Source organism: Zalophus californianus, chromosome 4 (genome assembly GCF_009762305.2).
Source record: "Zalophus californianus isolate mZalCal1 chromosome 4, mZalCal1.pri.v2, whole genome shotgun sequence".
In the NCBI taxonomy this organism is placed as follows: Eukaryota; Metazoa; Chordata; class Mammalia; order Carnivora; family Otariidae; genus Zalophus; species Zalophus californianus.
In genome coordinates, this window is record NC_045598.1 from 188,009,928 (window position 1) to 188,025,774 (window position 15,847).

The following is a 15,847-nucleotide window of genomic DNA, read 5'->3' on the forward strand; positions in this document are numbered from 1 at the left end:
GGGTGGAAACGAGCTTCCCTGGAGAGACACAAGGAGGAGCAACTACGGCTGAAGCTAAGTCAATGAATGGAGCACGGAGGGTGACTGTTCCGGGGAACTAAGGAGGGGAAAATGATGGGAGCCCACGGACGGCCTGAGGCAGGACCCTAGGGGGAGGACTAGAGGCCAAGGAGACCCTGACGGCCGGCCGGGGCAGCCGAGGCCTCCCAGTGGTTTCCACTGTGCCCGTGAGGACACGCGAGTGGTGACAAGTGGCCAACTCTGGGATCTATTTAGGAGGTGAGACCATGAGAGAGTGAGGAGGAGAGCCAACGACAGGAAAAGCAGCGGCAGGGAGTCCTGATGACACGCCCAGACGAGGAGAGGGGCCTCTGAAGGAGGATGCCAGAAGCAGCAATAGGAAAGGCCGGCACCCCGTCTCTGGGCCCGAGGCACTTGGGGTGTCGGAGCAGAGGCAGGAGGCACTTGAGGGACGGCACGGAGGCAGTGCCCTCAGGGGCTCCCGAGTGGGACGTGCTCTGTTGCGCGGGGCTGGCTCACCCTGGCATTCGGCTCTCGTTCCCTCGGACTACACGCGAATGACCCGCAGGGCACAGGCAGACCGGAGGCACTGCCCACACTTCCAAACTCCCACGCTCAAGAGCCACTAGCTTGGTGCGAGAAGGCTAAGGGGCCACTCGGGAAAAACGAGGCTGAGGTGAAACAGGGAGTTTGCGATAGCAGACCCTAAGTTCCTGCAGCCACGGTGGAAGGGCCACGAGAGCAAGACGGCAGAGGCTGGGGCCTGCTCCGGGACAAAGAGTGTATCTCTGTTTCCAACATCAAGGTCCCCTGAGGAGATCACACCAAATGTTTAGAACATTCTCCTGCTACCTTCTTCTTCAGTCCAGGGAAGCACTTGTGGGAGGCGTCCTGACCCCTTTAAGCCTGCCAGACACCAGCCGGGTCTATGAGGGCACTGGACAGACTTTAGAGTTAGCTGTGCATACATCCTCTGACAAGGCTAAAGCTGGGCTCCAGACCTGGCTTTCCCTGAATAACTGGGCGTCTCAGGGCAAACTACTGAGCATCACAAATCAGCGGGGATCTCGTCGGCCTCGTGGCCGGGACCCAACCTGCCTCCCAAACCCAACAAATGAGAGCCAAACGAGCCAGGAGACAGGAAAGCACCCAGAAGACTGTAGAAGTTCGTGTGAGAGGCAGGCAGTTAGTACACAAACATGCAGGGAAAAAGTCAACCCTGAGAGCTACCAAGAAAACACAAATCAAAACAAGAAGGTAGCCTTCTGTACATATTGAATCAATGGCCCGGCTGCCATCAGGATAATCAGAACAATGCTTTCGGAGGCAATCTGGCAATATGCTTCAGCAGCAATAAAAATGCTCAAAATGACTGATCCAATAAGCCCTCTCAGGATAAAATCTCCCTCCTGCTAAAAAAGCCAAAGATCTAAAGATGTTCACCATAGCATTGCCTATAGCAGCAAAAACAGACCAGATCAAGAAAGCAAGCAAACAGAAGAAAAGTATTTACTATTAATGCATTCCAAAAGATGTGAGCGCCAACACGTGCCACTAGCTATGGGGCACAACGTTCTCTTGGAGGTGCTCACCACGCTTCAAAGAGATGGTGAGGACAGGTGCCCATATCTGGGAACATACTAAAACTTGAAGTGTACACTCTGAGTGGGTGAATCATGCGCTCCATGAATTAAGCTTCAATAAAGTTGTTTTTAAAAAGAGGAAAACAGAGGCACCTGAGTGGCTCAGTTGGTTGGGCAGCTGTCTCTTGGTCTTGGCTCAGGTCATGATCCCAGGGTCCGGGGATCGAGCCCCACGTCAGGCTCTGCACTCAGCGGGGACTCGGATTGAGGATTCTTTCTCTCCCTCTGCTCCTCCCCCCGACTTGCACACACACATGCATGCAAGCGCTCTCTCTCTAAAATAAATCTTTAGGGCACCTGGGTGGCTCAGTTGGTTGGGCGACTGCCTTCGGCTCAGGTCATGATCCTGGAGTCCCGGGATCAAGTCCTACATCGGGCTCCCTGCTGATCGGGGAGTCTGCTTCTCCCTCTGAACCTCTTCCCTCTCGTGCTCTCTATCTCTCATTCTCTCTCAAATAAATAAATAAAATCTTTAAAAAATAAAAATAAAATAAAATAAAATAAAATAAATCTTTAGGGGCACCTGGGTGGCTCAGTCGTTAAGCGTCTGCCTTTGGCTCAGGTCATGATCCCAGGGTCCTGGGATCGAGCCCCATGTCAGGCTCCCTGCTCAGGGGGAAGCGTGCTTCTCTCTCTGCCTCTCCCCCTGCTTATGTTCCCTCTCTCACTGTGTCTCTCTCTGTCAAATAAATAAATAAAATCTTTTAAAAAAATAAAATAAAGTAAATCTTTAAAAAAGAAGAAAACGTGCATTATTCATACATTCAACAACACGTGGACACCAATCCGTACCACAAGGTGCCAGGGGTGAGAAACAGCCAGTTAGAGACCCTGCCCTCAGCGTGCTTGCAGTCCTGCTGGGGAGTCTGTTGGTGAAATAAGCGATGGGCATATGGTGGGCCAGGAGGGCTCCCATAGGCAAGTTCCATGCACCAGTAGGAACACTGCAAAGGAACGCAAGCTGGCCTTGGAGGACTAAAAACGCTACACGGAGATGTGAAGGGTGAACAAATGTTAGCCAAGGAAGGAAGGCGGGAAAAAGGAAAGGGAGAAGGGACAGGGAAGAGAGTCACCCCGGGAAGGGCGCACCACAGCTATACCCACCACCCCTCGGTCCATCCTCCCGCAGATACGTTTGTTCCCTCTTCTTGGCCATCATGCACAATGCTGCTATGAACACTCACAGGCCAGTTTTTGTGTGACATGTTTTCAAATCTCTTGAGTATACACCTAGGAGTGGAACTGCTGGGTCATATTGTACACTCCTGTTCACCCACTTTACTTCCCCAAAGCCCACACAACACAATCACACCCAACTACCGTACCCAGAATTCCCACAGCAAACACTCTTAATTCCACCAGCACTGGAGAAAGAACTGCTAAGTGAAACAATTTCTCCTGCTCAGCATAGTCTGGCAAAACCGATTTGTTCTTCAAGGTCAAGATCACCTTCTTCATGGAACATCACCCCAAACATTCTTCCACCTCTGAAAAGAATTGCCAACTGCCCCATGATGCTCCCGCAGCCATTTGTTTATACCGACTTCTCTCTCCCCCTAACCCAGGCTCTTCCTCATGCCTGTTCTCTAGAGATAATCACCTAAGATGTTCTCAACACTGAATGCCTGCTATGAGGCCAGGCACCATGAGAGGCTCTTTACTGAACATTGAGCTGAAGGCTAACAGCCCCAGGAGATGCTCTTGTCCTCAGGGTACACGTAAGAAAACTAGGACTGATGGAAGTTAAATTATTTGTCCAGGGTCCCAAAAGTTGTAAAGACAATGGTATCCAAATCCAGGTCTCTGGCAGCTCAGAATCTGATATGCAAGGCCGACAAATGGCACAAGGGACTAGAAAGGAACAGGGCAGAAAGAGGGAGAGACAAGGAAGGAGCAACTACACAGCACTGAACAGAATGGGCACTTAGCTCTCAGCATTTCCAGGCCCCCCCCCCATCTCTCATCTCCCCTGTTCTTCACAATGACTCTTACAGTAGGAAATGTATTTTCTTTCCCATCACATAAAACAGACAAGGAAACCAGCCTTTGGCAATCTGCTTCGAAAACAGCCCGCTCGTGTGCTCATGAAGGAGGATGTGCTTGGAGGCCTGAGCCCCAGCCCCTCAGCTACACCTCCCACGAAGACTCCCAGGGGCCGGGGGTGGTGGGAAACAGGGCTGCAGGGCTGGGGGTACCTAGCACTAAAAGGTCAGGAAGGCCACTCACCGCTTGAGGTCAGACTAGAGTGGCACAGGGAGGCGCCCACGCAGAGCAGAGGGAAAAGGCCTGAGAAAGCAAACGGGCTCGAAGGAAAGAGGAACCTGTAAGCAGGGCAGCGTACGGGACACAGTGAACAAGAGAGGATGGGGCAGGCGGGGATCAGGGCACCTGGGACGCTGAAAACCATGGGTGAGCAAAGGCAAACCCCTCCATAAAGGACTAGCGGGGAAATATTTTAGGCTTTGTGAACCAAGGGGCAAATCAAGGATATTATGTAGGTACTTATATATAGCAAGTGCGAAAACACACTTATTGGTGAAATTCAAAAATATATAATTGAGTACAATTTTTATAACAGATTTAAAAATGAGAAGAAAAGTTTTTTTGGAGGGTGATGATATTTCACTTAATTGGGGTTCAAAGTTCAAATCCTTATCATCGAATTGATTGCAAATGTTCACCTATAAAAGCCATGCTTAGCTGGAGACCACACACAGCAAAAAAGGTGGCAAGCTGCAGCGAGCTAACCCGCTAACCCGGGTGGTAAACCACAAGGAGGAATCGAGGTTTTATTCAAGGCAAAATGAGGCCACGGAGGCTGGAAGCCGGGAGGGTGTGTGGTCTGACACAGCCTCTGAGAGCTCGCGCAGGCGGCTCAGTAAGGAGCGAACTGAAGAGGGAGAGAAGAGCCAAGGCAGGAAGATCACGGGGCAGTAAGCACCATGGCCATGGCCTTCCAGCTGCCAGCTGCAGGGAGGGTGGAGGGGGGCAGGGTCACAGACCTCCTGGGAGGCGTGCCTGAACAGGCAGGTGGGGAAAGGCGAGAAACAGCTCCAGGGAAAAGGCGACTTCACTCCTACTGAGTGTGAGGTCTGGGGGAGAGCAGGCTGCACACGTGGATTTGAGGGCCAGTGGCACGGGAACAGTGCTCCGAGGCGGGGCATGGACACATCATGGCACATTAAAGAAGGTGACACGAGGGCCCACACGTCGTAGAGTTCCGTTCACCTGAGACACCTATAGGACAAGCAGATTTAGAAAGACAGAAAGCAGATCACGCTTGCCGAGGGCTGGGGCGGGGAACAGAGTCTGACAGGTCCGAGGCCCCTGCAGGATGTATCACGGTGTGCAGACGGCTGCGTGACCCCACGAATTCCCCAGGGTACCTGCAGCAGGTGAACTATACGGTATGGGAGTTCTTTCTCAATATATTTTCTTTAAAAAAAAAAATACAGTCTAATAAAATACCCAGTTTCCCGGAGGCAAAGGCATGACACCCGCTGTGGGGGGGACGGGCCGCACCACGGCTGCTCTGAGCTCTGCGATGCTCAAACATCCAAGGGCTGCCGGAGACCTAGGTCTGGGGCTCAGAGACGAAGCCGGGAAAACAGGGCTACACACTTCAGGTAAGTCACTATTTCATTTATTCTCACACCCCCCTCGCAAGACGATGCGCCTTGGAATCCCCTTCTGGGATGGAGACACTGAGGCTAGCTGTGAGCTTGGACCCCAAGGTGCATGTCTCCACACTTTCTAACACTTCCACACGCCGCTGCAGGGGTAGAGACCAGCGGCGTGCAGTGTGGTCTGACCGCGGGTTCTAACCGCACATCCAGTGCATGTTGCAGATGACAAGGCCTGGGATTCTGTGCTCCTCCAGCTGGACCACGACCTGAGGGGCTGATCGAAACCCACACCTTCAGGGGCAAGGCGGCAAGGGTCCCGTTCCCAACCACTTAAGCGTGCCGGCTGCAGGACGTCAGGCAGCACGGAGAGGGCGCATACTCGCATGCCAGCCATGCTGACCGCCAGTGCTTGCCCAGGAGACGGTGCCTGGCAGCACTGCCCGTTCCTCCCCTCGCCCTCGTCCCTCTTTCCCACCTGCCACCCACAGCCCTCCACACCCCCGTCAGACAAGAGGAGCAGTACTACTGTTAATTATCAAATAGGACACGAATCAGGAGACCTGCACATTTGCTAGCCCTCTGGGCTCACTCTGCTGTTTTCCCGACAAGAGATTCCATTTCTCCTGGGTCCTCCTAAGGTACCTCGGGCAAAAGAACCAGCAACCTCTGACCGAGGAGCTGGAGTCCGGGCCCCCTGGGAGGGAAATAATATAAATGTCTCAGGACATTTATTAAGCACCTCTTTGCATCTGACACACTGTTATGCACTTATCTCTACTCTATGGAGTCCTGACACTGGAGCTTTGACAGGTCTTCTACCCAGAGTCCTCCAGCAAAATGCTGAACATGGTAAAACACAAAAATCCTTTAGACCCCGGCCAGGACAAGCCCAAGCAACTATGTGAAGTTTAAATTTCCCTAAGAAAGCATCTGGCCCTAGAGCAAGAACACGGCACCCCTGCTACCATAACACGGTAAAACAAGTCTGAGGGAGGAAGCTCCTAACGCAAGTTCCTTCACTGGTTGTCCCACAGTCTCAGCGGCACCCCTGTCCTCACCCCCGGTGTGTTCACTGTGGCACCAACAGGAGTGATTTAAAGCAGGTCATTCTTCTGCACCTCACTCCTGGTAGCACACCTACTCTATGGCTAATCTTAGTCCTCTCGTCTGGAATCCTCCACTTGGAGCCGTAAGATTCCATCTCGGGCTAATTTTCCCCTTGCCCCTCTTTAAGTAATCTGAAGTGAAAGCAGCAAGCCCTTTCCTTCCACAGGCGTGGGTGTCAGCAACTACACACGCAAACTACACACACAGGCTAGAACAGCCAAGGGTCAGATCCGGTGCTAAACTGGCCCTGGCCTCGGGCTGTAGTTTCCCACACCCTGTTGCAGGAGATCAAGAGCCAGAGGGGTTTTTGTTTTATTTTTTTTTTAAGATTTTATTTATTTGACACAGAGAGAGAGCACACACAAGCAGGGGGAGAGGGAGAAGCAGGCTTCCCACTGAGCAGGGAGCCCGATGTTGGACTTGATCCCAGGACCCTGGGACCTGAGCTGAAGGCAGACGCTGAACGAACGAGCTCCCCAAGCGCCCCAGAGGGGTTTTTAAAGCAACCAACTAGAAGAAACATCAGTTGGGCGGCACAGCAGAGGGCAGACTTAAGAGACAGAAGCCCCCACTCACTCAGCAGCATTTCGGGGCCTAGCAGGTGCCAGGTGCTGGTCTAGATTTAGGGGACACTTCCTGTGCTTGGGGGGCCTGGGGGGGGGACAGGCCAGCAGTGCTGGGAGCCAGGGCCGTAGTGGGGACCCACACAGTAGGCTCCACGAAGCGGGTATCACAGTGAGGGACAAATTCCTGGACAAGGTGACAGAAACAGGCGCAGCCCGAGGGCAGGCAGGGCAGCACGTGCAAAGGTGGCGGAGCAGAAATGCTGCAGCGTCTGTTGAACGGCACAGCCAGGGCACCATGAGTCAGAAGCAGGAAGAGACGGGCTGGACAGTGTGGACGTGCAACACCCTGAGCCTTCACAGAGTCGGGGGTCCCGTTCCTTTTCAAGGGAATCATGTGCAGCACACAGGACGAGGTCACAGGTTTGCAGCCACGACCCCGGAGCCCACTGGTCCACGGCCATGCTGCCATGGAAGCTGCACCTGCACACCCAGGGACCCCGTATCGATGGGGGGATTCAGGATACAGGAAGGGACCCCGTATCGATAATTATAAACAGTAACACAGTCACACTTCCCACGTCCACAAATTCTCAAGTTAGAACTTCCATCTTGAAAAAAATGACAAGAGTCCCGGGGAACTGATGCCTTTTGTGGTAACAACTGTCCTCATAACTTATGAGTTCACGTCTATCTGCACACGAGCGGGTACACGTGGGGGAGGGCAGGGCAAGAAGCACCCAGATCACGGCGTCTCCACCTGCAAACCCCCAGACAGGCTGACACACAACAAGAAGGCTAGGAAGCCCTTCCCTCAAGGCTGGGACCCGTGATTCCTCTCTCGGCTGTTCTTCTAGGTCCACATTGCATTTCAATGCAGCGGTATTTAGAAATATTAATTAGCTTTATGAACAAACAATGAATCATGGAACACTGCACCAAAAACTAATGATGTAATATATGGTGATTAACATAACAATAAAAAATTTAAAAAAAAAAAGAAATGTTAATTAGCAACTCTATAAATGATACCATGAGCTCTCCAGAGGAAAGGTCATCCAATAAATTAAAATATCTATCATTAGAGGCGCCTGGGTGGCTGAGCTGGTTAAGTGACCGATTCTTGATCTCAGCTCAGCTCTTAAGCAGGGTCGTGAGTTCAAGCCCTGAACTTAAATAAATTAAATTAAAAAATTAAAAATAAAATATCTAGCATTAAAATGAAAACAAACTACCTCAAAAGTGTGCCCTCCCAGTTGTACAAATCAGAAAATGGAGGCCCAGGAAGAACACCATCATTGATCTGAGGTTACAGCCATCAGAGGGAAGAACTCTTTAGACCTTCTGACCTTTGACCTTTTCTCCCAAGACTCCAATTAACCAAATACCACTACACACAGACCTCTAAGGAGACGGCTCTTTGTTCAACAGTCTGATGTCCCAGCTCCTCTCTTTTTAAATTCAAGTGTCTTTAGATCACCATCTGACATGACCTCCAAAAACCAGCAAGCTCCCTCCCTCCAGAGCTTCAGAAGGGAAGACAGGCATTGACCAACTAAAGACGTAGGGATTCTTCTATTGCGGTCATGAGCAGCGCATGAAGGAAGAGAACAGAGCAGGAGAACCTGGTCGTGCTGGGACTTGTCAAAGGCTGCCAAGAGGGAAACCAGACCTAGAGGAGTCACGTGGTGACCAGGAACAGGGGGTGGGGGAAAGGAGACAGTACGTCCTGCCACAGGACGGAGGATGCGTATTTAAGAGAAAAAGTCCAAGATGAAGCAGATGAAGGTGTGAGCAGCTCAGGGCAAAGATGTGGGGCCCAGTCTCCTGGACTCACACATGTGAGACCACACACAGTTAAACGTGAGCTGTGTGGGGAAAGTGGCACCAAAGGAAAGAGCAGAACCATGACAAAAGGGGAGAGGGACATGTGCCATGGATCAGGAGGCACCAGAACTCGAAGCCCAGTGGGCAGAGTCCACTCAGACCGGACACTGTGCCCGGCATGCTGCGTCATCACAGCTGTTGGGTGGTAGGGTTGAGGAGAGCTAGTCACCCATCAAACAGCAAAAATTCAATTCATCAAAGAACAGACAGACCCATACCCATGTCCCCACTGGACACCAGAGCCGGCCAGTTCTGGGAACTCCGCCTTCATCTGCCCCTCGAGCTTCAGAGAAACCCAAGGTTCAAACCATTCATCTAGCCAGCTGCCATGCTGGTCTTGCCACTCAGCGGCCAAACTCTGCAGGCAGCATGAAGGCGGTCACGATTCCGATGGGCACCAAAGGCCACGGAAACCAAGGGGGCACAGAGAAGCAGTGGTCCCACCATCCACAGGGGCCTCTGTCTGAGCACTGATGTGCCCACACCCCCTGGATCACTCCGTGCCCAGAGGGATACAAACAAGCCCCGGAAGGAATAAGTGCTGCAAGGTCACTAGCAGCCAGAAGCTACAGGAGCTCCTCACCCAGAGATGGCTGTGGAAGCCACCTGGGGAAAACAGCCGACCCCGAATCCCAGCAAGTGGCACTGGGGACAGAGGTTCCCGAGGGAAGAGAACAGCGCGTGACGGGCATTCGCGGTACGCATGACCCGAAGTGCACGCAGCCTGCCCACATGAAGCTCAAGGACACACAGGATGTAGAGGACGAGCCCACTCAAGAGTAATCTCGCCCAATCCTGCAACGTGCCCCCGAACTTCATCAGGAACCAGGGTCCCCCCCAGGCTCTGCCTAAAACACGATGGAGAATAGCTTCCTCTCCCGTTTCAGGAAAGCCCAGGAGTCCGACGGGCCGTTTCCCTGGCTTTGTGAAGGCAATCACATGCCGACTTCAGTCCTTTGGTTTTGAAGCTGACCGTTACTGAGTTTTGGTGTTATTGGAATTCCTGTATTTAAGCCTCACCGCCACGCAAGGAGAGACGTGGCACCCTTCCAGCCTGCAGCCCGGGACACTGCCACAGGGAACAGTCGGGGACCGGCCACAGGCAGGAGGAGAGCAGCACGCACTGACCCCGCAGCCAAGAGGGCGAGGAGGCGCAGCGGCCAGCGCCGGGCGCGGGCAGAAGGAGCGCGGGGGCCGAGCCGAGGCAGGTCCCTGCTGGGACAGCTGGAGTGAGGGGCAGCTATGGAGCAGACGGGGACGCACCACCAGGCACAGACGGACGGATCCCCCAGGCGACGGGAGCACTGCCCTCGCCGCAGACTGTTCTCGGCTGGAGAGAGCCGCCTCGTCCCAAACCATGCCCCCGTCCTGGGAGCAGTGCACACGCAGCAGCTGGGGTGCGAGTATTAGGCCAAGGCCCCCACCACACAGCAAGGTATCTCTCTGAAGGGCCATGTCAGCTTCAGAGACCCCTGGGGCAGCCGCCGCAGCCTCTCCAAAAACTGCCTCACCGCGCGACCAGTCACCGAGCCTGTCTTGGCGACAGTGCAGGCCAGTCGTCCGGGGCCTCTGCTGACACTGCACTGAGGCCCAGCGTTCCTCTGCCCGGTCTGGCCTCCTTCTCATCCCTTCAGTTGCCACTGATCCCAGGAGCACTTCCCAATAAATGCCCTGCATTCACCTCCAGGGTAGAGAGTGCGTCTCACGGAACCCAGCGGGCAGCACGCATGGCCTGGCTGGGCGGCCCAGGCGCAAAGGGAGGTGTGATGGGGAAGCCGCAGAGTTCCACTGTGCCTGGGCTCACTTTCTAGTGCCTGTGGGACGTGAAAAGGGAGACGTCCTGCAAGCAGCAAAATAAACGTGTCTGGGGCCCAGGGTGGAATCTGGGCTGGAAACAAACAGTTCATGACTGAAACCCAAAAAGCAGAGGCCACCCAGTGACAGTAAGAGCAGATGGCGGACAGGAGAGCCCAGGAGAGAGTCGCCTGACGTGCAGGCAGAGATACCACACGCTGCCATCGGTGCAAACACAGGCAAGCTGCATCTCTGATGGGAAAAGTAAGAAGCTGCTCTTGTGGGGCGTGTACCTGGGGGGCACACTGGGGTCCTCAGGGTTCTGGTTATATTTCCCATCTGGCTGCCACTTACAGAAGCGGTCACTTAGTGAAAACTAACTGAATGAATGGTGCACCGCTCTATACAAATGTTATACTTGCACGTTTCTACTGTATACAATGTAGGCAAAGGGAAGGGGAGCCCAGCAGGAGGCCGAGAGACAGAAGCAGCGGAGGGGCAAGAGGGGCCCCGGGAGGAGAGGGAAGAAGGCATGGTGGACAGCGGCGTCAGGCCCCCCGGGGGGACAGCAAGGGCAGCATAGGGAGCTAAGGACACGGTGGAGCACGGCGTCTCCTAACCAGTGGAGGACTGGGAAGCGTCACCCACCTGAAGCTAAGCTCGCGTCTATCCGGGCCAGCATGAAGGGTGCTCTCGTTCACTCAATTCACTCACCTTGATCTGACAAAAAGTCCAGCATGGTCTGCAACAGGAAGGACAAGTGCCTGACAGAAAGAGCAGGATTCCCCATTCTTCGGGACGCGTAGACCAATTCGTGAAGTAAGCGCATCTGGACGGCAGCCCAGCCTCGGTGCGTGCCTGTGATGGAAGTCACAAAGTGTCCTCAAAGGGCTCCACGAGGGCGTGTTGGCAACAGAACCAAAGACGCGAGCCTTCCTTGGAAATAACGTTTAACGGTATGTGTAAAACTTGTGATTTAAAGACAAATGCCTCAATGATCAAACCCAAAGGGCAAGAAAAAACACTTCCTGTGTTTAACTTTCTCCAGAAAGAAATCGTAAGTGATAGGTTTTTTTCATACCATGAAAAGATATGTTTTATGGAATACTTCTTCTCTTCTGCAAAGACACAATTTAAAAATAACAACTGAGATCATTATCGTAAGGTTATAACAAAAGACTATGTTTCTAATGGCATGTATTTGAGTTACAGATATACAATTTAAAAAAAAAATACTGGTATGTGATGGGCCTTCATAAGCAACAACCAAGGACACTAGAAAAATGAGCTTTTTTAATTTAACGTATAAGAAAAACTCATAAAAGCAGATAGCTAAATTAGAAAAAAGGTTAACAACTGAATTTTGCAGCTGCTCCCTCCAAACAAATTAGCGTGGTTGAAATTTAAGGTCGGGGGTCGGTTGCACAGCCAGTGAAAAGTACCTCTTTAAGACCACACAATCTAGGGACACCTGGGGGGCTCAGTCAGTGAAGCAACTGCCTTCAGCTTGGGTCGTGATCCCTGGGTCCTGGGATCAAGCCCCGCTGAGCAGGGAGCCTGCCTCTCCCTTTGCCTATTCCCTACTTGTGCTCCCTCTCAAATAAAAAAATAAAATCTTTAAAACATAAAGACAACAGACTCTTAGAGTTATTATTCCATCTCCCTTCTGGCAATAATTACTTTTAAATATTCTCTACCTTGAAATCCTTCATGAAGGAGACCCCCATAAGAGGATTCTAACACAAACAGGTTACGGCACAGTATTGTGTCTGGGGCCCTGGGGGCTGGGCAGAAAGATGAAGACTCCAACCAGGGCCTCCTCCTGCCCCATCCCTACGGAACTCCTCTCCCACTGCCCTGCGCCACACGCTGGCCAGCTCTTTTGTGTACCTCTGCTGCATCGTGCACAAAATCTGACCCACAGGCCTTATCCAGCAGGTACAGTGAGGCACGTGCAAGCTCGTGTATTTATTCCTTCCACAATCTTCAATTTCCCTCGGAGCCAGGATTGTGTCTTATGCACCCAAGTATCCTTAACACCTAGCGGGATGCCTGGCACACAATTGCATCTTCACAGGCATGTGCGTCGAGTTGAAAGCCTGGTGAAACACAGTGCCCCTATTTTTCAGACATCCAACTGAGTATGTAGGGTAAAATGACATGATTTCTGGGGTTTGCCCCAAGATAATTCAACAAAGAACAAATAAAAGGAAAAAAGGTAAAAATAAAGCCCATATGGCAAAGTCTTGATAATCGCTTACTCTGGGTGATGATGGACTCATTGTACTTTTCTCTTTAATTCGTATGTATTTAAATTACTTCATAATAACTTTTTACATTTAAATTCTTGGAAGTGACCAAACCTACACACACACCCCAAAATTACCTTGTGCCCTAAAGCCTGTCTTTCAAAAACCTTTTGGAACGTAAAGCTGCGGCACTCATCACACGACAGAGAAGGACAGAAAGACAAGTCCCTGCAGTATTTTCATCATCTAAACAAGCTAAGACCAAATGCCAAAATGAAGTAAGAGATTTTTAAAAGGATTAAGAAGCTGGAATCAACTTCATGACGAACCAAGCCATGAATTCTAAATAACCCAATTTAATCTCAACGCTACAGTATCAAGAAGGTTTTCTCACCTTAAAATTGGGCAAATATCACCATGTTGATTTTTTTTTAAAACACATGATGATACAGTTCCTTCCACAGGCAACTGTAAGAATAAATATAAATTTTCTTAACACTAGTGTACAAGTCACAATTTCTATGTGATTCAAATCGCTCCTCCAATAAAACCGGATTCTTTTTATTCATAAGCCAGATTCGCAACATATGACCAAGTGATAACATTTTCAACACTCTTGCATTCAAGAAGTTCCTGATTTGGGAGTTTATGACAACTATTGCCTTAAAGCAAATCCACCTGCCCTGCCAGTCTCTCTCTCGTACGAGCTCCTAGGGAAGACCGAATCCCTCACTCGGGAAAAGACTCATCTCCATACACAGCATATTCCTAAATCTTCATATACAGCAACACAAGTAGATTCAAGTGATAACCAGCAGCCCATTAAGGGGGCAAATACACACAGTCCGTATTTGTGTACCTGCCCTGACCTTCTGTGACCAGCTAGTGAAAATGTTTATTTTGAGAAACAGAAATACATTTTGGGTCCTGAGAATACAATTTACTTCTATTCACAGGTGCAGGGTTTTTGAGTACATTTCTATTTAATTCTCTGAGAAATGTTTGAAGTGGTCCAGAGCAACAGTGGAGATGGAGTTTAAAGTGATTTTTATTTCCTATTAAAAATACAGCCAGCCAACATTTATCACTTGTACTTCATTTGATCTCACTTCCTAACCTTCTCTCCACCTCTTCCACAAAACGATGGCAAATGTCTCCTCCCAAAACAGAAGGCTAAGTAAAAAGTACCAAATCACTCGGAGATGTGCTTGCTTTATTTTGCAAAAGAAACACTTTGTTCATCTGCTTTAAAAATTAAGACCAAGAAATTCTATTTGACAAGTGGCAACCCAGGCTGCGGCTGCTCTTTAGGGTTTGGTCCTACGTGCCACGTAGCTCCTGGGATGCCTGCCATGTGCCACCCAGGGGCCACAGGGAGAGTCAGGGGCTCTGCTCTCGTAGACACACAGGCTGGCATGGGATGCGTTAAATCATTACCCCAGTTGATTTTTCTTTAAGGAGGCTCCACACCCAGTGCAGAGCCCGACGTGGGGCTCCATCTCATGACCCCGAGATCATGACCTGAGCCAAGATCAAGAGTGAGCCACCCAGGTGCGCCAACCCCAACTGATTTTTAAATGCACTTGCAAATTATAGGGGTGCCATAAGGAAGAAAAACAGGGGTGTAAAAATAAGGGGTGAAAGAGTAAAATGAAAGAGTAAAAATAAGGGGCGCCTGGGTGGCTCAGCATCAGGTTCCGCACTAGGCCTGGGACCTGCTGGGGATTCTCTCTCTCCCGCTCCCTCTGCCCCTTCCCCTGCTCACGGACACACTCTCGCTCACTCTCTATCTCCCTCTAAAATAAATAAATAAACTCTTTAAAAAAAGAAAGAAAGAAAGAGGAAAAATCAAGGGAGTCTGCATAGGCTGGGGGCCACAGGGGACGTCTCTGCAGCAGTGACAGCCAGCCAAGACCCAAAGGACGGCTGGCAGCTCCACAGTGAGGAGCAAGGAAGAGCATCCCAGAAGAAGGCCTCCGACTCTGGACTCTCAGATGTTATGCATCCCAGGACACATCAGACAACTCTTGGGGTGACCTGCACAAAGCCCGGCAGCCTGCTTTCCCTCTGGAGCCAGCCTGGAGTTACGTTCACAGGATACCATAAAAAGGTACCTGGAGAGCCAGTGGGACCTTGCCTCCAGTCTCCCTGAAGCACAGTAAATGGGGATTCCATTCCCTGTGCAACTGGGAACTTTTCAAATACACTTTATCCTCTCTCTACAGAGCAACCGTGTGATTGCTCTAAAAACTCTGCCCACTTCCCAAACACTAACCTCCTTCTATGAAACCTCTTGGGAAGGTGGCCTAAGTGAGCTCGTACCCACCTCCACAGCTCCAACAGCTCCTCCACAAGCAACACTGAGCCTTTTGACTGTAAATCCCACAGGTGTCCATGGCTTGTCCAGTTATTTCTGCCCTTAACCCCAATCACGACTAGCAGGGGCAGGAAAGGGACCAGCCAAAAGGATGCCAGCCCCCAGGCAAAGCACCACTACTTTTTGTTGTAACTGTATTGTAAGTACCCAAGGGCAGGATGATGCTTCATCATCTCTGAACCCCACCGTCTAACTGGGAGAGGAAGTGCTTGAACAATGCACAGGTAATTGGATTCCAGCAACATCTCAGTTCCAGCAATGAGACTTTCAGTACCTTTGCTAAAGTCTTTGGGGTCCAGCGACAGACTGTAGCCAGGAAGCGTCTCCAGGAGGAGCTTGTAGCAGGCCTTCCACCCTGGCTCCGAGATGCTCGGGGCCACACACTGCATGGCCGCCACGCGCTTGAAGAACGCAGACTTTCGATGGAAGCCAATCAGCTCGTAGAGCTCAGACAGGATGCTATACCGCTGAATTTTCTCTTCTTCAGAAAGCTGAAGCACAGACAGGAGTAAAAAAACTTTTGAGAAAGGAAACACATAAAAAAAAAAAAAAAAAACTTTTTCATAAAACAGAGACATGA

The 15,847-nt window shown here is 51.0% G+C and overlaps 1 protein-coding gene across 7 annotated transcripts in view; it reads right to left on the minus strand.

The window, feature by feature from the left end:
• TRAPPC9 (trafficking protein particle complex 9) overlaps window positions 1–15,847 on the minus strand; it is a 538,722-nt gene that overhangs the window by 460,518 nt on the left and 62,357 nt on the right. For all 7 annotated transcript variants that reach the window (XM_027598884.2, XM_027598890.2, XM_027598898.2 and 4 more), the window contains 2 exons: window positions 15,542–15,758; window positions 11,356–11,499 (listed from right to left, as the gene is read on the minus strand). In XM_027598884.2, the coding sequence (XP_027454685.2) occupies window positions 11,356–11,499; window positions 15,542–15,758 (361 nt within the window). The remainder of the gene's footprint in view (window positions 1–11,355; window positions 11,500–15,541; window positions 15,759–15,847) is intronic.